General features: G+C 36.4%; 1 protein-coding gene across 1 annotated transcript; it reads right to left on the bottom strand.

The window, feature by feature from the left end:
• Nucleotides 1–4,681: 4,681 nt before the first annotated feature.
• Nucleotides 4,682–25,385, bottom strand: LOC150096196 (uncharacterized). The gene is made up of 6 exons (XM_090409504.1): nucleotides 25,255–25,385; nucleotides 19,054–19,159; nucleotides 17,588–17,844; nucleotides 11,663–11,754; nucleotides 11,157–11,312; nucleotides 4,682–4,987 (listed from the first exon to the last, which is right to left on the bottom strand). The coding sequence occupies exons 1-6, from the start codon at nucleotides 25,334–25,336 to the stop codon at nucleotides 4,817–4,819; spliced, it is 864 nt and encodes a 287-aa protein (XP_090265630.1). The 5' UTR covers nucleotides 25,337–25,385; the 3' UTR covers nucleotides 4,682–4,816.
• Between the last annotated feature and the right edge of the window lie 223 nt (nucleotides 25,386–25,608).

Here is a 25,608-nt window from a genome sequence, read left to right as displayed (position 1 = left end):
CCGTAGTGATTACTGTATTTATATGGGATATAATTAGTAGTTCTGACTGTCCTGTAGTTGGCATCGAAATAATGTTTTAGCAAGGCTGCATAGTGACATAAATGTTTTGCTGTCAGTATTTTGTGTTCTGACACTGCAATATTTATAAGGTCGTGATTTTCTCTTTGTTCTCAAAAGATAAGTTTTGTCATTTTGTACTGTAGCGACATTAATCTATTTAATTTGTAGGGTGCACAGAAAGCATACGTTGTTATAGCGTATCTTAGTATATTTTGGCATAGTGCTTTGTATATTAGTGTTTTTAGTCGTATGCGAACTATGTCTTTTAACCTGTAGAGTTTGCCGATTATTGTTTGGAGTTTGTTGTGTAGATGGTTTATATGGCTATTCCAGTTCATATCTGCATCGAGGTAAATTCCAAGGTATCGTATTGTTTCAACCTGAGTGATTGTAGTGGTTTTGCTGTTCTGTGTGTTTTTTATGTTGGAAAGTGGATGTTGGATGGTTATATATTTGTTATCAACTGGTCAAGTCAGTGGATTTCTGAATATCATTAATTTTGTCTTTTCTGAGTTTAGGTGTATGGAGTTTTTTGTGAGCCAGTCTATGATCAGATTTATATCATGTTGCATATTTGTTTGGGCTATGCTTGCGTTATTATGGGTGGATATTATTGCTGTATCGTCTGGTATTGGAATATCTTACCTTTGAGTGGTAACTGATTAATATCGTGCGTGTAAATGTTGAATAGATTTGGGGAGAGTACAGCTCCCTGTGACACTCCGCAGGTTACTGGTAGCTCTCTGCTTCGGTTTGACCAGATACGTGTGATATGCTTTCTATTTTGGAGGTAGTTTGTAAACCACCTCTGAAGAGGCCCGTCTATTCCAACATGCCTCAGCTTTTCTAACAAGGTTTGATGTGTAAGTGTATCGAATGCTTTAGTTAGATCTATAAAGACTACATGGCAATTTTGTTTTTGTCTAAGGCGGTATTAATTACGTCTGTAAAGTCTTCCAAGAGAGAGATGTTGTTCCCTTATTTTTCTGAAAACCATATTGTGTTTTGGGGATAATATGAACGATCTCAGTGTATGCTGTGAGTGTCTTCAGTATGATCCGCTCCATAATTTGATTGATAATTGGTAATGTTGCTATGGGTCTGTAATTGCTGATTAAATTTCTTTTTCCTTGTTTGTATATGGGCGTGATTATGGCGGTCTTTAGCATACTTGGTATCTGTCCTGTTTTGAATATTTTATTTATTAGTTTTAGTAGGATAGAACTTAAACTAGTTGCATGTTGCTTTATATCTTTAAGGTTGATACCATCTATTCCTGGGCCTTTGTTTGGTTTGATGTATTGCTGAGAGAAGTTCTGCTTCTTTTATGGTTGGGAACCATAATGTCTGTTTTGATTGTGGCCCAAGTGGAGGGTCTCGTTTTGTGATTGGGGGAATATTTCTATGCAGTTCTTGGATGGAGTCTGCAAAGTATTAGTTAAAGTTATTTGCTAGTTGTTGGATAATAATAATAATAATAATAATAAAGATGACTACAAACTATACTCGTATTCAGAAGTTTTGGTTATTATATCTGGAAATATTTCTAAAATCATCTTTTGCAATTTCTTTCGGTATCCCCGTTACAGCCGGCCTAGTTTAGCGTATCCCCTCTCCAGCCGAGTCTGCGGGTTCGAATACCGCCAAGGGCATGGATGTTTGTGAGTCTTCCACCTTCATACATTCAAGCATGCAAGTGAATAAACACTCTCCCAAGAGGGACTGGGTCACCATGGGAGTAGTAGACCCAACCTACCCGCAATGGGAGAGGCCTTCACCCTATAGTGGGTGAAAACAGGCTGATCATCATCCCCCTTACAAATTTACAATATGTAACAGGATGAAATTTTGACATTTGCACTGCTACTGAAATAGTGCAAATTTCGAAAAGTAAAAGAGTACTGCAGCGCCATCTTGTGCTATAATGAAACATTTCTAGGCTTTCTTAGGCAAAACAGTAGCAATCACTGAAATTATCTCGTACTGTATAAAGTCCTCAAGTAGAGAGAGAGAGAGAGAGAGATTGTTGTTTTTACAATTATCCTAGAAGAAAAAAAAAAGACTGCAATATTAAATTTGCTATAGCCAGCAACTGGCATCTTTGAAATATATATATTAGAGGCCACAGTGGCCCCCTCTGAGTGCGCCACTGTAGCCGCTAATATATATTAGCGGCTACAGTGGCGCACTCAGAGGGGGAAGAAGGGGCCCTGCCCCCCAAAGAAAAAGAAAAAAAACACTAGAAAATTTTTTGAAAATCTTTTCCTAATTAAAATTCATTTTTTTATTTATGTTGTGTCGTGTCTTCTATTTCTACACTACTTGTGAATTAGCCATCATTGCAGATGCTCAGTCATAGGTCGCATGCGATGCGTAGTGTGTATTCTCGAATCGTCTACTCAGCTCGTCTCACCCCAAGATTAAATCCCTAGTGCGCTACTGAGCGGCCACTATACAAATTAATCAAATAATTTTTTTTTTCATTTTTGATGTACCGTTTTATTCGCATGAATATACGAAAGCACCTTCTTACCGTTCTGGCAATTTCTGTCCTATGGAAAATACATTTCCACTTATTCATGGACTGCAGCTTCCGTTCAGACCTTATTATTTTCTCTCTCTCTCTTTAAAAAAAATCAAATGATACCATTTCGCTATTTGCTTTGTTTTTAAATCGATTACTTTTATGCTGACAGCTTTCAGTTACTTATCGATCTAAAATGAAAAGGGATAATTTCTACCCAACATCATCACCAAAAAATTGCATATTAAATGCCACACAAAATCAAAAATAACTAGTCGAAGCGGTTCACAAAAACTTGTGACGATCGTGGCACTCGATCACTGAACTCGGCTAGCATGAAGTTCCAGTCTTTTAAAGTTTCCTATTTCAAGCAGCATATATAGTTGAACTAATTTACTGTATGACTGTTTTCTGTTTTATAGTATATTAGAAATTTTCCAAGCTAGCGTGGGAACTTTTATCCCATATCCTAAAGATGATTAATTATTTCCCACATTATTATTATTATTATTATTATCATCATTTACTTTCTTGCAGCGTCAACCACAGTTTTCTTTGTTAGGATTATATTAAAAAAAAAAAGTACTTACCCATTACCGTCTCTTTGGTTCTCTAATCCAGATGCAACTGATGCGATGACAAGCGACCTTCATAACTGAGCAGAGAATAACTTGTAAGACACGTTCGGACCTGTAACCCACGCTGTCGTTCTTTTGGCTTTTTAGCTATCTCAGTAATTATCGAATAGCAAGAGTGAGTCATCACAGTATGCTCTATTTTATGTTCTTTCCATTCTAAATGAGTGAATTTCAGACCTTTTTCAGTTACATTTCATAGTTAATATATTTTCTTATTGTGAGTTACAAACTGATGGATGTTTAACGATAAATTAGTTTTCGCGTAAATTAAGTTTTCTTTGCATTGCTTGTTCGAGCGAAAATTATATAGAAATTATTTGTGAATAAAGACTTAATATAAATTAAGTTATTTTAATTAAATAGCTTTAATTAAAATAGTTGCGAACGAAAGGAGAATTCAGATGAGGTACTTGACCTCGGACGCTACGTTAAGGAGAGCCCGATTAGCAGATAAAAGTTATATTGTTGTTGATGTTAGCTTATTTTATTATTTTTTTAAAATAATTATCTGTTTGTATGCAATCCAACAAGCGATAGTGTGAAAAGGTACTTAATTATATCATTAAAATCAATAGATTTTTCAGTCATAACCATTTTGCTGTTGTTAAGGGAAAATATATACACTGTTCAAAACAATTAGCGGATATTTTAGTTTCTGTCGGATAATTATAAATTTCTGCAAATAATTATAACTATCGGGTACTTTATACATGAATAAATATTTCTTATTTATGGATAAAGTGTAATTGATGAAATATTGTTTAAATAATCGATATTTATTACAAATTGAACAAATCATACATTTTAGCTTGAAATAATTTTAACAAGAATAGCCAAAAACGCTTTTGTTAATTTTTAATAGGGCGTATGGTCCCCATTAACAGCTAAAACAGCGGTACATCTTGATTGCATGGAAGTGATAATTATGATCTGCGTGAGCGCAACAAGCCTCTTTTATATCCTCTACATACTAATACGGCTAAGACACGTTTCGACAAGTCTTAACATGATTTTGTACGCAGTTGCGTGTTCTACACTGTTGTACATTAAGAATATTTTAAAATAAACGTGTTACATTTATAAATTATTTTTATTATAACTTTATAATTTACAAACAAACCAAAATACCTCTAACTGTTTTGAGTAGTATACATTCATTTAGTTTGATCCTATATATGCACTGCTAGTTTTAATTTCTGTCTTGTAGCTTCCGATGTTGTATGTGTATATGAGTTCTCAGTGAAAAGTTCGAAATTATCAGTTTCTATGCTATCTCACTATCGGTGGATATTATGGTGATGTCTAGAGCAAGAAGTGATATATGAATATATATATATATTTGCTTACATGACACAGATTCTCTATAAATGTATTCATTTTTTTTTTAGAATAAATCTACCATTCTTGACTTTATTATTCACAAGGTACCGAAATATTTTATGAATAAGGACAAAAATAATTGAGTGATTTTCCTGTTGGATCTGCTTTGATTTCAAAGTGTAAAGTAGAGCTTTTATTAAAGATCTCAGGTTTTGGTAAACATTTCGGTAGATTAAGTCATCAGCAAGAACGTGAGTTCGACGCGAAGAAGCGATTAGCTTGGTAAGTATGTTTTACAGAATTGTTCGGGGCTTTCCAGAATAGGTTTTAGTAGACGTTTAATGATTTCTACTTTGCGCTGAGAAAGGAAGACTATAGCTTCAAGAAGGTCTCCAAAAGTTTTTCTTATTAAGTCTTTCATTTCTTCGGCAACTTTTAAAACGTACTGTAAGAAACAAACAAATAAATATCATCATTCAAAAGGCTGCAACCAGTAGACGTTTAATTTATGACGTTTATCTCTATTTATTTAGGAAATTAATTTGCTATTACTGTATTTATGTATTTAAATCATCCTGAAACTGGAATTGAATATAATCAGGTAGTCATTGAAGATTTTAAGAACTATTTTGCTGTATTTTAGAATATTATTCTGTGTGCATAATACTGTACTTTATTGAGAGCCAGGTGATTCACCAGCAACACACTTATAATCAGGACTCGACTATACAAATCCCTACTCGCCCCAAATCCTTTTTTTTTTTTTTTTGTAATGATTTGTCCAAGCAAAGTCAGTAGGAGTTCTGAAAATTAATTAGTGGTGCTACTTCTATGTTTTCTTAAACAGATTTTTGTTTAGAAAGTTATATTTCAATAAATAAAAAAAAAGTAACCGAAAAAGCTAAAACGAATGCTTTTTATAATTTTCTTGATTTTAAAGGATATGCTTTCATACTTTCAACTTTTCTGAAAAAAAAAAAAAATTAAGGTTTCATTTCTTTCGATAAATAAATCTTTGTTTAAGCATAAACTATTATTTCGTTGACCTTTATTTATTTATTATTTTTATGTGGCTTCCACTCACGAAAGGTTTATGTAAACTTATATGATGAATTTGAAATGAATTACTTAAAAACTCAAATCTTTTCTTTCTATTTGATGGGCGCAACATCCTTTCCTTCTCCGAGTTGCGCTGTGAAGGCATTTATGCACTTATTAATAGGGATACAACAAAATTTTCAAAAAGCATCTTAAAATTTAACCTTAAAATATATCAACAATTGGAAGGTCAGAGATGTTTTGAGGAAATTGATTTTTTTCCATGTGGGTGTGGGGGGGAGGGGGGCGAAGCTTTAGTAAACTCCGATTGATGGGAGAAAAAAAAAAGGAAAATATGGATTCGTTTTAAGCAAGAGAAACTGATTTATCAGTGATCGTTGTTTACTATTTATTAGGACTAACAAATAATAGTCAGTAATTAACTTTATAATCTATTATACATATAATAATATATCTATATGGACGTATCTCAAGTTCCTAATAGGTAAGTCAGCCTGAAAGAACAGAAATATGTAAAAAAACCTAAGTTATTAAGTTATATATAAAAATAGCTAGGCAAAATTCAATAGGAAGCAAATATCCTCAAGTTGGCAGAATGTTCTTGGAGACGTTGAAAAAAAGCTTAGAAATAGAGAAAAGAATAACTATAAAGGAATCAGAGATGAAAATGGTGACATAAAAATAGAAAAAAAAGTACTCTGGATGTGCCCCTTACCCACGATAGGTCGTAAACCTATAGTACATTCATTCTATGAATGGGATAATAATTTTTATTATTTTTTACATATATATATATATCCTTATTCCACTCACAGTACGAATGTGCTATAGGTTCATAACCTTTCCCATGGCCGGATTTGCATTCGCAACCTGTTAATTGGAGAGTGGATACACTAACACTCGGCCAACTAGACTGGCAAATTACTGTGAATGACTAATTGTATAGACAATTAGTCATTCAGAAAATATTCAAGAGGACTGATATCAGGTGCGAAAGGTGAAAAGAAAAAAAAAGTGTTCAAATTGTGAAGTTATGTGATGCAAATGAGACATTATGCATAGCAATAAATAGTCCTATGTACTTAGTCTAGCCATAAATAGTGTTACAACTTGAACAGTGCACAAACCTTTAATCTATCAGTAAATCGTTTACAGCTTTCAGCAGATACAAACCACATCTATAACGTACATATAGCAGCACTGAATGTTTGAAATGTCCTCCTTTTGCCATCACAGACTTCAGACGTGCCTGAAGTCTGTGAGGCCACATATCGATGGCAGCACGCACAACATTCAACGAAAACGCTGCCACTGCTCGCTCCAAATCCACCTTCAGGCTGGCGATGCTAGGGTGTCGTTTCTTGCAGGTTACTCTCTCTCAAGCTCCGACCACAATTTGAAGTCCAACGGATTCAGATCTGGACTTCGAGACGGCCAGTCAGAGTGTGATATGTGATCTGGTATATTCGCTTCCAACCACTGTTGTGTGGTCCTCGCCTGCACACAACCACTGTTGTGTGCAGGGACTGAGTCCTGTTGGAAGGTCCACTGCCTACAGTGAAACAAGATGTTGTTCAGGGACCGCAGCGCAGATTCCAGCACGGTGTCTTGATACACTTTGGCCTCTTTCTTTTAAAGTTTTGACCTCTTTCTTACAGAAATGCAACTTGGATATCCCCTGATACGTCACCCTCCCACACCAAAATATCACTGACGCGGGGGTGATGACCTCTCTTAATCCTGGGTGCTATGGCACGTATACTGTGCAACCATCCGGGGCTTATGCACGATCGTTTTGGCGGTTAAAGGATTATTCAATGGTGAAAATCTTCTCATCTGTGAAGAGTATATCTCTGTGTCTGTTGTTCGCATAGCGCCGGAGAAGTGCCTTTGATTTTTATCGTCCCCTGCTGCATTAGTTGGGGTGCTAGGAAGTGTCCAGTTGAACAACTCTAGGCTCCACCCCAGGTCATCAGTTAGTGCACGTAACATCATTTTGTGCGAAACGTTCATCTCTCGCGAGATCACCTTCTACGTTCTTACAGAATTACAGCAGAAGCATGTCTTCGCAGTCCTCACAAGCTGTTGTATCCTAATGCAGCATGGTTGGCTTGTTCTTTGGCAGTCAGAGATCTTCTGTATTGTTATAATGGTTAATAGTCTGATACATAAACATCCTGCTGATCCCGAGCATTTTGCCGTGTTGAAAATAACAGGTGTCTGCATTCCAACCTTGTGAAGCGCTATCACAGCTACACGGTTCTTATAATCTCCCCACTGCATGTTAGTCATTCTCAGGGCCATTCTCCTAGATAACTATCTCTCTCTCTCTCTCTATTCATAAACACGCGAATGTTGGCTGCTCATTGCGCCACTAGTTGAACCGGGCTCGCATAATTCTGGGCAGCGTGGGGATGTTCTGAAGTTGTAACAGTATTTATGGCAAGACTGTGTAAGTTGTAAGAGCATTTAAAATTGAAGAAAGCACAGGAATATCGTTTCGTGTAAAATTAGTGTAATACAAGGGCGCACACTATCTCCACAATTATTCATTATCTATAAGTATCACATTATGAAGGAAAGTTGCATTAAACCTGGAATAAAAATTGGAAATGTTAATCTCGGTTCTTTATGTATATGATGTCATATTCTTAAATAAATACAGCACAGGTGTTCAGAAGGGAGCCTCCATAACTGAGTCTATTTGGACGAAGCTCTATGGGTGAATTCAAACTGGAGTTTGAATCTGCAAAGAACTTTCATCGGAGCTTTTCAGTTGAAGGTGAGTCATTTGGTCCCAAGTGGAAGTGGTAAAGGTTTTCCTCGGGGAAACTTGGGTTTTATATTTGCAAAATAGTCAAACCGGCCAGGAGAACACATGCAGCCCATACAAAAGCATACATTTAGGCATAAGACTAACTGTCTTATGGTTTGGAAACCCAATCTTGGCAATTTGGAAACCCAAACTGATGATGGTGATGATGATAATGAGTCTTCAAGGCTCTTTAACTAAATTAAATAACTGCTATAACAAATTTGGCATGAAAATCAGAAAGAAAAGAAAACTATGAAAATAGGCAGGAACAGAGAAAACATCCACTCCAGAATGGAGAACCTATGAACCTATAGAACAAGTTAAATATTTCACCTGGTATGCACCGTTTTAGTGAAGATGACAAATTAAATTATGGAAGTAGATAACAGAATAAGTAAAACTGGTATGGTGAGGAGTCAACTGAAGAAATTTATATGGACTAAGGAATTAGTCAAAATAAAATTAGCCTGCATATAAGACAGTGTTCGAATCGATTTTGACTGATAGATCTGAGAGCTGGGTTAGAAATAAAATGGTTGATTAAAGACTAGAAACATATGAGAGTACTCAGAAAGATTAGGGGTGTGAACAGAGGATATCAGTGGTAGAATCATATTAAAAACGAAGTTATTAGGAAGGAATTTGAGATTCTTAGAATTTAAGAATGTGTAAACAGAGCTATTCTCAGGTGATATGGTCACTTATACAGCGAGAAAAGAAAAGCGAGCAAAGCCTGTTTGATGGCAGCACAGGAAGGAAAAGACCTGGGGAAAGACCGAGATATAAGCAGATGGATGCATCTAGAAATGCCTTAAAAGAAGAAGAAGAAGAAGAACTGAAATATAAGATCTGAGATTATGTGTTTTGACAGATAACAGACTAATTCGAAAAAAAACAAAAACTACGGAATAGGAAATGAGTAATAAAGTAAACTTTTCATATAGTACTATCAGTGTATTCTGTACTCCACCCCCCTTGAAATTACAAATCTTAATTTAATTATTATTATGATGATGATGATATCCAGTTGCCTTATTAACACCAAGTTGACTTAATTCCTTATACACTTCCTGATCACTTACGAGCTCTGCATGATGAAATGCCTTGATGAATTTCTTCTCACATTGCAATTTGCTTTCTGCACCAAATAATCACCTTACTGGCCAGTTCTTTTGTTGTTGATGCAAGTCACATTACAACTCATCACTGAAAGGGTGCATATCAGGAATTTGATGATGTCAATGATCTATACCCATGATTAATATGTGCATTTTAAATATAATTCTTATATGAAATAGAAAAAAAAAATTGGGGGGGGGGGATAAAAGCACATAAAGTTAATGTGATGTTATCGTTTTCCAAGTACGATCACACTAGTTGCAACCATTTGTCCATCGTTTAGTAAACATCTCTGAGTATGCCTTCTAGATAACATGTATTCAGTTGTATATTCGCAGCTTCTTAAAATCGTTTCACATCTGGGATGTTTTCCAATTTGAGGGAAATGAAAGAATAATTGGAGATCATATCTGGTAAGTAAGATGAGTGAAGAAACAAGGGGATGCTGGGCTTAGCTGCGACAGAACCCAGTGGTATGGTGCATTGTCGTGGTGTGCAGAATGCGAGAATCATTAATCATTCAGAAACTAGGTTCTGAGTAGATATTTGTGAGGCAGATGCAAACGAACTACATCTTTAAGATGTTGGAGACTGTTTCTGTAGATAGTCTGATTTGTGATGCCTTGAGTGATTTCTTTGATCCTCCTATCAAAGAAAGTGATTAGTATTGTTAACATTTAACCGGACCTCTCATTCTGCTTTTACCTTCACTCACGACTGAGTGGAGTCAAGCTGTCACCTTTCTCAGTTATTCTGCACGGTTCTCACTTCGATACTATTAGTCGTTTGCCAAAAAGTCTGTCCCGGATATTTTGATATGTCCCTCGTATATCAGAATGTATTATATACTTTAATATCTTATAATTTAATAATGCATAGAAATTAGAGAATACGGGTGTTAAAAATAGAGAAACACGCATGCAATACAGGGACCCTGGTTTTCCCTTTCAGTCGTTTGCGACCGTAGGTGACTTTGTAGGCTTTGCCCACAAAGTATTCCTGGTGAGATTTGTACAAGGTAGTTCACTTGCTTTCCCCAACACCCTAATTTTATCCGAGCTCTGGACCGGCATATGGCTGGGACGTATTCATGAATGTAATGCATGTGTGTTCACGGGGCCTGTTCCGAGGAACGAAAAACCCGAGTTTCCGGTGAAAATAATCATTACCTCCGTATTAGACCGGCTAACTCACCTTTAGTCGAAAGAGACCAGATAAAGGTTCCTCACATCGCTAACGGGAATCGAACCCAGGTCTTTCCAAGACCAAAGGGTTTCGTTTATACGTACTGAGCAACAGAGGCTCACTACAGGGTCAACGTTAAGAATGAAATTTTGATAGAAGAATATTACTTTATGCTATGCTTTGAAAATTAATTCTGAATTATAATTCTTTAGAACTTGTCATAATCATACTTTGTCAAGAAATCGAATTTTATCTATACGCATATAAAACCGATCTCAACAGCAATTTATAGCAAAAATATTTAAATGCAAATCCGTAAGGGAATGTTTTCTTCCTAAAAAAAAAAAAAGTATCGTGTTTGTTTAGTGCAATATTTCCACTGTAATATTTACAAAACATTTTTTTTTCCTTTTTAAATATTTTTAAAACAAATTACCCCTTTCAGTTCGGAGATAAAGTCTGAAAGCGATTCTTTAATTCCCCGTATGAAGTATTCTTGCATAAAGTGAAGCGATCTTGTGATTTGATCTCTCCTCTCGTCAAGAGAATTCGTCGAAATGCTATTCACTTCGGAAGATATGAATTCTTTCACCTGAAAAGCAACGAATATGAAGACATTACAACAACAGCAGAGTTAACAGAAAATAAATGACAAATAAACATATTAATATTCTTCCAACTTCAGTTGGTGTATTATTAAAAACTGTATTATTAAAAAAAATCTTCAGATAACCATTCAGGTTGTCTGTAGATTCTTTTAATAAAAAAAAAAAAAAAAAAAAAATCGCAGTTAACGAAATATAGAATTACTCTATTTTAATTGTATTTTATGACTACTGAACAAACCAGTTAGTATTACAATAATTCTGATGGTTGTTATTTCTTAAGATGAAATTTCTTTCATTTATTTATTTATTTATTTTATTTATTTGTTTATTTTACCTTGGAGCGGAAGTGCGTGGCTGCTGCGTCAAGTAGACTGTACGATTCATTCTGGAACTGCGAATTCTTTAACAGGATGGTCCCAAATGATGCTGTAACGATAATTAATATTATTTATAACCTATACAGAATAATCTATTAATAATAATATAAATTGCATTATAAGAAACCAGTAAGAGTTTTAATCAGAAAACAATCAAAAAGTGTTATTGTTTTTTTATTAAAATTTTGATTACTATTTTATTAAAATTTAATATTCTGCGCTATTAAATAGATTTTCGTGCAGAAGTTTATTTTTTCATTTATTAATTTTATTTTAATATCGATCTCACTCGCCAAACGTCCGTGGCACATTAGGGAGGTAAATAGACTAAGGCGAATAGTTTCCGTGGTCTTTTCTGCTTCAGACTTCCAACAAATGTGGTGGTATCAGCCCGTAGGATGAAAATCTTACTTTCTGTTACTTTCCCCAAAACAGCGTTACTCGAATCAAAAGCAGAACCCCATCAGATCATCACGAAGCATCTAATTCTCTACAGTACAAACCATTGACACGAGTATTACTGCTTCTGCGCAACATCGTTTTCATTCATTAGGTACACCGTTTACCGAATGAGTCACTTCCGGTCAGGACTCGTTGCTTCTGAAATAAGCCTTAGCAACTCATTAATAAAAAAAATAAAAATAAAAAATAAATAAAAATAAATCAGCTAACGCCTTTTTATTCCCGTATACGGGAGTAGGCGAGGCCATTTAGCCCTATCTAACTTTTGGAGACTGAGTGGGCAGTTCAATCTCCACTGGTACCCAATCAGAGATAGATGGCCCAAGGCTATCACTAATTAAGCGGTACGCAGTGAAGAGAGACAGCTCGACAAGTGCCGCCATCTCGTGGTCCCTAACCCTAACACAATATATTTAATGGCTGAAATAATGTGGGTTCTACGGTCGATTTTCTTGAGTTTACAGGACGAAAAACCCGCTTGCCCATGCCAGAGATCGACTAACTCGGGAACCGGTCGAAAAAAGGCTTAGAAAAATTTCCTCTAGTCGCCGACTAGACTCGAAAGTGTTCCTTCGTGCGGCCAAGCGCCGTGGTTTGCAAACGCCACATCCACTGAGCTACACAGGCTCTCTATCATAATATATCTATAATATATTCATATATTTTGACTGTAGCAGTTAATTAATACAGTAATTGATTATAGTCCATGACACCAATTTCTCTACGCACTAACTTCCTATATGAATTTTCGTTATAATGAAACGTGCATTTCAATAGTCTTTAAAGTGCGTGTGTTTCTCTGGCCGATTTCGGGGGGGAGGGGCTTCCTTTGAAAACGGATAATCAATTGAAAATGCTCGTTATTAAGGTTCTTGCGTCCTAGGCAGGATTCGATCCCAAGTCTTTCTAACCGAAGGGCATCATCGACAGCCTGTGCTATGGAGGCTAGCATATAGGAAAGAGAACAGCATAAAAAAGTGCAATAATAAACTAGTGAAAGTACTAGTGGTGGGAGTCGGCGGTAGATGGCGTTGGTGTTAGATGTCCTCCCTCGATGAGTCTTTGGACTCCCTGGAGGTGTGATGTAATAATAATAATAATAATAATAATAATAATTTCTTTGTTTAACAAGTATTAAATGGAACACAACACTAACCAGAGACACTATGGTTCTGTAGTTGCGATGGTTAAGTTCGCTTAATTAAGTCCTTTTCAATATGAAAACCGCAAAGAGTTCATATAGTTCAAAGAAGTTGTTGACAAGAAATTTTCAACTTGTCACGCATGACTAGTGGTACGCTAAGATAAATATGTATGTATCAAAACTAAAATTTTTGCAGTTATTATATATATATATATATTTGAAATTTATATTTGAAATTTAATTTGCGTTTCGTTTAAGTCCTATTATGCTCGCCTAAGAACAAGCTTAATCCACTGTCGTCTCATGATGGCGTGTTCATGTGACTTTCTGTAGTTTGCCAAACTCTGATTGGAGAATGGCCCTCCTAGAAGATCAGAATTATTCGCCAGGTAATTTCATCCAATCACAAACATTTCCTCATTTATTTATTAGAAAGCCTGCATGGTGAGGTATTAATCTGTTCGCCTAAACGGATCTTTAACAGAAATAACTTCGTAAAAGTTTTTCCAAAGCTGGGAAAGTGGTTTAGTACATGATAAGTTAGTGTTGGTGGGAGCCTTGACCGAGCTCTTTTTGGTTGGAAAGACCTCAATTCGAATCTCGTTTATGACGCGAGGAACTGATAAAAGTTCCTCGCGCCCTTTTTTTTTTTTTTTTTTCAAATTCAATAATTAGGGCTTTCAGCCAACGGTGAGTTAGCTGATCTCATCATACGATGGTGGAAGTTTTTTCCCCCCGAAAACTCGGGTTTTTCATCCCTAAAACCTGTGAAAAAACAACTACAAACATTGGATACTACCTGCGAGACGACAGAGGTTGGAGCTTCATCATCTTTATCTTTCTACTGCACATTATGGATCTCAGGTAGAGATGCTAAAGGCTCTTAAGGAGTACGTGGTGCTTTTTAAAGATTTTTATTATTTTTTTACTTTATATTTTTTTCGCAAATAAGTGTAGGTCTACTCTTTATTTAATTTTTCAATAACTGAGAAATCTAAGGGGAATTTTAAACAGAACATATCTCTCGGCACGTATCGACTGACCTCTGTAGGGCGATCTGGATAACGTCACGATCGCTTTCCAGCCGAGTGGTTCAAGCCACACGATCGAAACTCTTAGTTAAATTTACTCGTCTCATTAAACTTTTTTCATTATTATTATTATTATTATTATTATTATTATTTGTGACACCTGCAAGGAGTCCGTCCGAAGACTCATCGCGGGAGGACACCTACTATACAATCATCTCCACCACTACACCGAACCTCTACTACCAATCATCTCCATCAACACCATCCACCACCCACCACCACAACAACTAGTATTTTTTGTCTGTAAATTGCGTGTGTTCTAAGGGCCGATTTGTCTGTATGCGGAATGAAAAACCCGAGTTTCGAGAGAAAAAACCTGCTACCTCCGTATGAGATCGGCTAACTCACCTTCAATTGAAAAAGTCCACATAAAGATTCCCCCCCCCCCCCAATAACGAGAATCGAACTTAGGCCTTTTCCAATCGAAGGGCGTGATGTACCGTCGTTCTTCCAATTACGCTACGGAGGATTGAAAATTTTAATTTTACAAAACTATTTCACGTGTTTGTAATTTATTATAACGCAATTGTTAAAAAAAAAAAAAAAAAAACCTCGATTATTCGTGTTTGGATGAAATATTATTACAAGGTCTCCCTAAATTACTTTTGTTCAGAGGGAATACGTTGAAGTTGCTAAAATTTTATGGGATAGACAGGTATTGAAAATTTGAAAACTACTGGCATAGATGATGGCCATCTACCGTATCTTGCGGGAAATTTTTGCTAAAAATAGTTTTGTAAGGTGTATTAATAATATTGTTATTTCATAAAGTGTATTCTTGATTATTCCAGAAGGAGTCTCTCAGTTGGATTTACATATACAGCGATAGAAATAAAATCTGAGAGACTGTTCAGGCAATGACATCTGTAGTCGGCCTAAGTAAAAAAAAAAAAAATCAGTACAAAATGGCATGTAAGTTATATTCTAATAAATGAAAATCTATTGGTATTCTAAGCTACATATAAAATAACATTTAATGCGGTAAATAGTGACTTCATCAATAGATGGAGCCACTTTGCACAGCAGATTATAACTTTTCTTTATTTTTGGGCGTATTTTTTGTTGTTTCGATAAGTTTTTTTTGTTTTTTTTCCCTACTAGGGCCGACTATAGATGTCATTGGCCTAAACAGTTTCTCAGATTTGATTTCCATCTTTGTATATGTAAATTCAACTCAGAGACTCTTTGTGGAATCTTCCTCAGCTCTACAGTGACACCTAATCTAAATGCATCATTTCACCTTCTCACTCTACTAAAAGTCTAGGAGACTGTCATGAGACCATCAGATGGACGATCGAGATCCTCACTCTAATATTTATTTTGTGTGTATGATGAGACAAAAGCCGTGAGGCCCATACAGGCAAGTAGCACCATCTTATTAAATTGATATATTGCTTATTATAATAATGTAATTTCGTATGTAAATTACTTGAATTCTTTTTTTTTTTTTTTTTGGAGTAACGAAAAAATCTGAGTTTCCGTAAACCTCCTTCCACCTTTATATAAGACCAGCTAACTCCTCACTGCACACATAGGAATCTCCTGTTCAAACGGAAGGAATGCGTCACTTTGAATCTAGTTTGTGGTTATACTTGTATATGCGTGCGTATCACATCATTGCGCCTATGAAAATGCTTTGGCGACAAGGGAGAAATTATTGTTGTTATTACATGAGACTCCATAGAGTCCAAGGACTTATCTCAGGAGACCATTCTGTACCACTATCCACGTCTTCGCTACTCTATCTACAGCCAATTATACTAGACAAGAAATTATATTCTTGTTTTAATCCTTTACCCAAGCACGAGCAAACAAAAGTTTGAGAATTAAGTATCTTCCCGACTAGGAAAGATACTTCATTAAGATGCTATTTGTATATGGAGGCAGGTGACCTCACATTAGATTACCTTATCCTAGTCATCCATAATGCATAGCACTTTCTTTTGGATGCGTATATCGCTTTGAATTATGGGAAGAGAAGAGAAGAATCACTATCCAGGCTAGTTGGACCTATATTGAAGTCATTAATTTTTTTTTTTTTACGTGTAATTGAGTGAAGAATTGAAGAAAGAGCCTGTGTAGCTCAGTGGATGTGGCGTTTGCCAACCACGGCGCTTGGCCGCACGAAGGAAGACTTGGTTTCGAGTCTAGTAGGCGACTAGAGGAAATTTTTCTAAGCCTTTTTTCGACCGGTTCCAGAGTTAGCCGATCTCTGGCACGGGCAAGCAGGTTTTTCGTCCTGTAAACTCAAGAAAATCGACCGTAGAACCCACATTATTTCAGACATTAAAAATATATTGTGTTAGGGTTAGGGACCACGAGATGGCGGCACATTTGAGCCGTCTCTCTTCACTGAGTACTGCTTGATTAGTGAAAGCCTTGGGCCATCTATCTCTGATTGGTACCAGTGGAGATTGAACTGCCCACTCAGTCTCCAAAAGTTAGATAGGGCTAAATGGCCTCGCCTACTCCCGTATACGGGAATAAAAAGGCGTTAGCTGATTTTTTTTTTTTTTTTGAGTGAAGAAACGTTCTCTTCAAAAGAAAAAAAAATAATAAAAAAAAAAAAAATCGGTTAAGTTTTCTTTTCAAATAAAGAAATACGTATAAAGATTCCTCTGTACATGTGCAAGATGAAAATCGAAATCTGGTCTTTTCCACTCGAAAAGCGCATGTCGGTTACGGAAGTGCTGAAATATCGGTTCATAATTTAATAAAATATTATTTAATTATTATCCATAGACGTCTGTTTCTTTTTCTAACGAAAAATCGCGAATGGGCACCATGTTTGACCTTTAGAGCAGAGTTCCCGGATTTTCTTACCCTTACAACACCCACTCAGTGTACAAATATGCTATATGGTTTTCAAGTTTGAAAGCAATATAAAAAATAAATGCAAAATATTGATGTCTTTTCTAAATTACGCCTTCTATAGCCACATTATTCATCTACTGCAGCTTATTAAAAATTATATTATTAAAGATATTATATTAATGATATTATAAGGCAAAGATGCTTAAAATATTTTACAACTTTGTAAAAATATTTTAAAATATTTGTTAAAATAATAATAATAATAATAATAATAATAATAATAATAATAATAATAATAATAATAATAATAATAATAATAAAAATGAGTAACGAAAATGAAAAACAAATAAACCAAAGGAATGATTACTTACCTTTCTGTTTGCAAAACGATTTATATAACATTTCCAAGAGTTCTTTCACCCTATTTTTAACTCTTTCTTGGAACGACTCATCTTCCACTGCCTCACCTCCTCCTAATTCGACAATTAAATTATAAAGATCTTGAGCTCTTTTCACCAACTCTCTCAATACTATTAATCCTTTCTGTGTACGAGTATTGATTTCGGCCAAGATTTCTACTAGCAAATCCAGAAGGTAATTTATAATTTTACAGTTTTTTTCCTTTGAACTATGTGGAAAGAGAAGACGATTAAGTTCTAAGTACAAAAAAGAGCATCAATAAATTAAATTTTCAGATATGTATTTAAGATATATTAATGAAATTTGACATTTTTCGAGCTCTCCATGACAACAATTACACTTCGTTATTGCGCATCGCTCAAAAATGTAAGCGAGTAAACAAACAGGTAAAGACATGCTCGATCGAACGAACTTGTAACAACATGTCACGATGTACTTAGTATAGCTGCACGCTGTCACAGGTTTCGAGACATTCGAAACTTTTATCATTGAAAATGAAGTGACAGATGTCACTTCATCTGTGTAATACTTAATCTCTGTAATAGTTGCACGTCTAGACTCGTCGAAAGAAAGTTTTGATTATTATTTTAGTGAGGAAATAAAAAATTGTGAGCAAAACACCTGGATTGCGAATCCATTTTGGAGTGATGATACGGCTACTGGTATATCTACGAAGGCAGACGAACAACTAATTGATTTGTCCGAAGACACTTCGTTGAAAATGAATTTTGATCGTAAAAAAATTGATACAATTTTGGATGTGACTTCATAACACGTATCCAACTCTTTCTATCACTGCTTTAAGAGTATATATACATATGTGTGAAGTTTGATTTTCGGCAATGATAGGAATTAAAAACAAATTTCGAAATAAACTTCATTTTTTTTTTATTAATGTCTCTACTTTGTGTATACATTTCTCTGGCTGAAGCTGACACATCCGTGGTTAAACACCTTCCTCTCGCTTGCTTCCCAGATCTAACACCTAGCCACTTTCTCTTTTGTCCTAACTTAAGTTGGCACTGAAATTTTAGAAAAAGGAAAAACAACCACATTGCTGATGCGAAAAGAGTCACCTCCCATCATTCATCAACAGATTATCTCAGCCAGTAATTTAAGATATTCACAGTTGTAGTGATTGTTAGCGTTCATTTTTCTCGTTTGCAACAAACAGTACAGTTATATTTATGATTAATTTATTGTTTCGGTGCAAATAATTGAGTTTGAATCACTACGTGTTGTAAATAACGAGCTTAATGCTGTAAATAAATAGTCATGAATTTCTCATATCAATTAATCTCAAAGTCTTATAAAGCTTAATAGTTTGAGACTTTTAATAGTTTTTTTTTTTAAATTTTAAGTAAAACTATGGTGTTATCAAAAGAAGATTTCACCATTATATTAGATAGATACTTACTCAGTACAAGCCTTTCTATCTTCACGAAGCACATCACTGATATGCAGTATTTCATTCCATGCCTGTTTCGTTGATTCTTCTAATTCTTTTAAATGGAGATTGGCACCTAGAAAAAAAAAGGTGCAGCTAAGCAAAGTGAAGTGAACAAAACATAGCAGTTATAACATTCCAAATATCAGGCTTAATTGTCACATAAATAATGAATGTTTAGTCCTTCCGAAGTGATTCGTGTTTACGCACTAATTAAACACACTATCTGATATCAAAAATAAAGGAGATGCACCGGATTTCTTACAATCTTCACAGATAAACATTAACAGTAAACTTGCCATGCTGAAGAACTCGGTGACTTTCGATGTAGTGATGCCACCTTTGCAACAACTCAGTTCGCGAAATTTTTGCCTTATTGCAGCTGTCTCAATCAATTGTAAGTGATGGATTGCTCATGGTGGAGCAGAAAAGTCTTGGAGCAACAACAGCACAATAGCGAACTGGTAGATCACATAAAGTCACAGAACAGGATCGCCGAATGCTGAAGTGTGTGGTGCGAAAAAATCACCTGTACTCATTTGAAACACTCGCTACCAAGTTTCGAAATGCCTCTGCAAGCAGCCCCATCATCACAACTATTCGTTGGTCAGAAGATGAAGAACATGGCTTTCCATGGCTGTGCAGCTGAACATAAACGTGACATCAGCAAGGGCAACGTCAAGCAGCGTTGGGTGGAGTATTGTAAAGCTCGTAATTGAAATTTGTAGCAGTGAAAACGCGTTCTCTGGAGTGTTGAATCATGCTTCACTATCTAGAAGTCTGACGGACGAGTCTGGGTTTGGCGGATACCAGGAAAAAGTTCCTTGTCCCAATCCGTTTTTCCACTGAAATTTTGTGGAGAAGGTATCATGGTCTAGAGTACTTTTTCATGGTTTGGGCTGAATACTCCCAGTTCCAGTGATGGAGAATCGTGACGCTACGCCTATAATGACATTCTAGGCCAGGGATCGCCAAACTTCTTTGACCGTCGACCCCTCCAAGAGTTTCTTGACTTTTTATCGACCCCCTCTATTTTAATATTACGTAATATGTATGTTGATGAATTTTAGAACATTAACGCTCGCTTGTATGTCGATGCGCAAAAATGAGACTGGGATCGAATACGTGTAAGTATAAGTAAATAAGCAACCACTCACGTGTTGCAATCTCGCTCCCGCCGTGCTGGTCGGGCGGGAACCACTGACATCCGTTTATTGGTAAATACGTCGTTTTGGCCTACTTGATTGGCCTCCGTAACTATTTTCGTGACCTTGCTCCATCTTACAGGTCCTATTCATGTCACTGTTCTCACGATTCACTCCTAATTGCGTCGTTGTCATTCAGGATGGAGGTAATCCAAGTTAACTGAATTAAATATTACCCGCACAATGATGTCTTATATTTTTATATCGACCCTAACAATGTTATATCGACCATTATGCATCATTTCTTTATTTATTTTTACCTCTATCATCGCCTTTTTTCCCAAGGGAATTGGCAGAATTGTTTCAGCCGTAACTAACTTTTTGAAGATATGGACCGCCAGTCTCCTTCATTTAATTCTTCCCATAGAGCCCAACATTCTCAAGGGATCAAAGCTTTTCAGGGGGGGAGGAGAGTACAGCAAAAAAAAAAAAAAAAAAAGCACTGGTCATCTAGTGTCTCTAAACGCTAAAACGTGTTATTGTCTGTAATTCTATGGTTGATTTTCTTGATTTGTGAGGTTAGAAATTGACACCCTTTCCAGAGATAAAGACCGACTCAGAAACCTGTCATGGAAAAGGTAGTCAGCGACTAAAGAGATTTTTGAGATGAAGGAGTAATGGTTTTGGAATGATATTACAAGAATTATGATACTGATAAGCACATTGCACACTGATAAGCTGAGATAAGAAAGTGATAATGTCAGCGTATGGCGCTGATCAGGATACACCTGGATCAATGTGCAGTTCTCATTGTGTGAATAACGTAATGATAACGAAATACTGCAGCATTCAGAGACAAAATTCTAGTTATGAAGATAGATTGAGGAAATGCGGAGAGGTGGTTATATGGTAGGTGGTATGACTGATAATTTGAAAATGTTTACAGAAACTTGTCAAATAGATGTAGGATAGACACTGCATAGGGAATCAGTGGTGTGGGGAGGGGAAGAAGCTGATCTGGAATGGCTTCTTTTTTCGGGAACTTATATTGTTGATGAAAGTTCCATTCATGGATACCCTAACAATAGTAGCAAAATGTTTTACAGCATACAGACTGCATATCATTGAAATGGAGGGAACAAGGTTAGATGTTTAGTGGGATGTAGATATAAGTCAGGTAATATAGAGATTGAGCAGGTAGTGTTTAGGTAGTTTGGTTTTGCAAAGATTCTCAGGGGCTCATTATGGGAGATTTCAACTATGGTAATATGAATTTGATAGAGGAAGAAGCATATGATAAGAATGAACCTCAATTTCTGGAATTCTTGATTGAAAAGTAAATGTTTTAGGCAGCATTAAGGAAACATTTGATCATAGCACCATCGGATTTGATTATGACTGAGATGAGCCTCCGTAGCTTAGTCGGTATAGACGAAGCCCTTTGGACGGAAAGACCAGGGTTCGATTCCCGTCCATTACGCGTGACGAACCTTTATCTGGTCTCTTTCAACTAAAGGCGAGTTAGCTGGTCTCATACGGAGATAGAGGGTTTTTTCATCCTGAAACTCGGGTTTTTCCCTCCCTCAGAACAGGCAAACTGACCCCCCTGAACACACGCTGATCTACAGTCATAAAATACATATTTAATCTCTCATTAGGAAGGCTCCACCCGTTCTAAGGGACGGGGAAGGAAAGGAGGGATCCCTATACGATAAATATAAAAAGAATGACTGAGATGTCATTATTTCCCCAGTTCGTAAGAGAGTTCATGAAGTCTTGATTTAGGCATTGCAATTGCATAGTCATGCGAAATCCTTAAAGAGAAAGGGACTTTATCACAAGGCAGGAGTATTTGTTAACAAGGACGACAAATTACAAAGCATGAGAGAGAGAGAGGAATTCGGAATAATATGGAAGAGTGAGGAAGGCGCAACAGGAATTGCCGATGGAAAGCTGTTATGGAAAAAGTATAAAGTGAGAGACCAAAAATAGTTGTATGAGGAATGCAAAGTTAAGAGAGAAGGATGAGTAATTATAGTACAGAAGGAATACTTAGAATATGGGTGGCGAGTGTTAAAACAGTCCAAGGCAAATCGTAAGGAATTCTTTCGTTATGCAGCAAGGGATGACTGATTGTGGAGCATGCTAGATATAAGTGGTCGCGCAAGTAATGCGGATGATATTGCATGAGCTTCAATGAATACTGTATTAAGTGGAGCAGGCGTTATTTGCAAAGAAACCAGAGTAAACTGGACGAATTTATAGCACCAGGTATTTTAGATGTCATCGAGGCTGCAGGACTGACTAAGATTTCTTTACTGTTTCTGTTTAAAAGGAGTGTACTAAGGAACTAACAATGTCATTGACCTGAATGTTTAATGAAGAGTGCAAGGAAGGTACTGCGTAAGGGTGGTCTTAGAAAGGAATATCAAACTGACGGTTTTGGAGAAATGAGTAAGAGTTCGTTTATAGAGGGTAGATGAGTGCACGAATTTGGCAGAGGGGTACTGTGTTTCAGTATCTGGTTGTTTCAGAATATAGTAAGGAGAATGCTTGATGAATGAAATGCATAAACCGAAAGTTTCTAGATTTTTTGAATAACTTTTTAAGAGTGTCACATGACGAGTTTAATATATAAGTTGAAACATGTGATTTAAATATGAAGTCAGCGAAGTGGATTGGCAATTGTCTATCTGAGAGATATCAAAAAGTTGTGTATGGGAGTTCATCATCAGGATTAAGAAAAGTTAAAAAGTGGGTTACACCGAGATCATTATTACGAACATTATTGTTCAAATCTTTATGTTATCACCATTTTCACTGATCATCAGGGAAATTCAGTTATTTGGGGATGTGTGAAGCTAGAGAGAATTGTCAGATAGAAATCGGATGTAGCGGCTTTTCGGAATCTGAAGAAGCTGAAAAAGCATGCAGATAAATTGGAACACAGTTGAACGTAGTTAAGTGTAAGGTATTTGAACTTCGGAATCCATGGGAGATGGGAGACTGCATACTGTATTTGTGGAAATCTGCTGGAAGAAGTGCAGAAAGCACGAGTTCTTGGAGTAATGGACGGATAGATATTTAAACTTCAACGGCATTGCAAAGGTGGGGAAGACCACTGAGATGCAATACGAAGAAAAAGCATTGATCAGCAGAGACAGGGTAGTAGTGATAGTTCCATTATATAAGGCCATGGCTGTTTGTTCATCACCATAGTGAAAGGAATAAATAGCCATGGCGCCTACCTTAATAAGACGTAGGACCTCCTTTCCCTACGATGACTGCAGCAATCATACGCGCATACTTTCCACAAGTGTACGATAGCAATCAATGGGAATTTTGGACCATTCTTCCTGTAGGCATATAATGAGGTCCTGGACTGTTGAGGGGCGGAATGCCTTGACCTCACCCGACGCTCCAGTTCATCCCACAGATGTTCAATAGGGTTGAGATCGGGGCTCTGTGAGGCTAGTCAAGTGTGGTGATGTTCATGCCCACAAACCACGCAGTTGCAGCAGCAGCCTTACGACACGGTGCATTGTTTTGTTGAAAAACACAATGGTCAGTTCGTAAAAACACCATCAAGTAGGAAGCATTGGATCCAGAATGTTCAGACACCTCTCGGAGTTCAACATTCGTGGAGCCACATGATTCTGTTTTTCCTGGTTTAGCTTCGGACCTGGTTTGGTCAGAGACCAAACAGGATCATACCATCACTCCGCCACCTCCGAATTTCATAGTTGCTGTTATGCCCTGTAGTAAGAGACGTTCAGCAGGCATCCACCGCACACGCACATCTCCATATGCTCGGTAGCAGTAGCATCATTCGTCGCTCGATAACAGCTTTCTAAGCTTTCACGTCCCACTGAATATGTTCTATGCATCGGTGAAGAATGTTTTTCGATGTCCGGAACTCCTATTCAAAGCGCACTCCAAAGTGAAAAGAATGGCGGTTTTTACATTTTATCCTTCGTAGCACCCTCTGGTCATGTTCGGTGAGTGTGGTGAGTCGTCCACTACGGGTATCAATTGTAGTTGTTCCCCCTGCACTTCCATCTCAGTATGGTATCACTGATTGTTGATCTGGAATGGCCCAATTTGTCAATTTATCGAACAGATAGACCTGCAGCATCCTATCAAAATGGCCCTTTCAAATCTGTCAGTTTCCTTCTCGCGACCATTTCACCCAGACATCGTTGCGTTAACTTGGAAGCACCATTTTCCTCAATTTATACCAGATCCAAACACATGACTCGTCACGATGGGGATGTCCGTTGACTTATTTCCAAGCAGGGTATTTTGCTTAGATCTTAGCACCAGGATTTGAAGAGGAAGAAAAAGATGAGAGGGTGCAGAAACATGTAACTGAGGGGATTTCAGGACTATGGAATATTAACTTAGGGAAAGACTATATTGAAGGCATAGCATATAGTCTGTAGAATTTGGTAGATAAAAGCCTAGAGAATGACATCAGTGAGAGTTTTAATTTGCTTAGAGGTGTTTACCAGATGGATATAGTAAAGATCATTTTCTTTTTTGCCTGTTTTCAAATGGTGAAACAAGGAGAATGCAAAAGAGCCATCTCTGGAATTTGCATATTAGGATAGTGAATAAGAGAATTTTTTTAGTATGATATGTTGCTAGCTTAGTAAATTTTCTATGATAAGTCTTTTTTTATGAGTCTGTGGACATCACAGAAGTTCATTTTAATAATCATGTTTCAATGACCTCTCTCGATGAGACTTTCGTCTGTAGGAGATGCAAAATAATAAAAATAAACAACTCAAATATTTCACTTTTTGCATACAAAAAGATCACTGCATGAAACATCTTTCAGGAACTTAAATTTGCACAAATCTAAATGAATTCAAAATGTAAATGAAGGAATCGCTTGGTAACTAAAGATGCATTGTTATTGTTGAAAGAAGATAATTCTATTTAAATATTAAGCTAATTAATTATTTGTATGATCAGATAAACTTTAGATTTTAATATTACATTGCTCCATTTAAAAAATTCTCACCTGTAATTTTTTCTTCAGCAGTAGTCTCCGCTACCAGGATGGTCGCAGTTATCACAGAAATTATACACGTTAAACGAATCATTGAAATACAGTTGCTGGAAAAGAAAACATGAAAGAAATAATCAATGCCCTTTTCCTTATTTTCTAACAGGCAGGAATAAATGATGTAGGAGGCGCTGTATACTTATTGCTAGTTTTGAAATACTTAGAATAGATAAAACCGACCTTGAGATATTAGTAAAGATTATTAGACTCGTTTTAGGACTACAGTTATAATAACCAGCATATAAATTTTCTATCTCTGCGTTATCGTTTTAATTTTTTGTTTTATTTTTTAACCACAGATGTTAACGA

This window comes from Typopeltis vanoorti, chromosome 19 (assembly GCF_054136105.1).
Source record: "Typopeltis vanoorti isolate ZY-2024b chromosome 19, IOZ_Tvanoo_1.0, whole genome shotgun sequence".
NCBI classification, from domain to species: domain Eukaryota; kingdom Metazoa; phylum Arthropoda; class Arachnida; order Uropygi; family Thelyphonidae; genus Typopeltis; species Typopeltis vanoorti.
This window is presented reverse-complemented; position numbering and strand designations above follow the sequence as displayed.

Excerpts from the sequence above, each read along its gene's own strand:
- LOC150096196 (XM_090409504.1), bottom strand. The coding sequence starts at position 25,336 with ATGATTCGTTTAACGTGTATAATTTCTGTGATAACTGCGACCATCCTG. Across the intron at positions 19,160-25,254 it reads TGCTGAAGAAAAAATTACAG|GTGCCAATCTCCATTTAAAA; the intron begins GTGAGAATTTTT and ends TTTTTTTTCTAG. Across the intron at positions 17,845-19,053 it reads GATAGAAAGGCTTGTACTGA|TTCAAAGGAAAAAAACTGTA; the intron begins GTAAGTATCTAT and ends CTTTCCACATAG.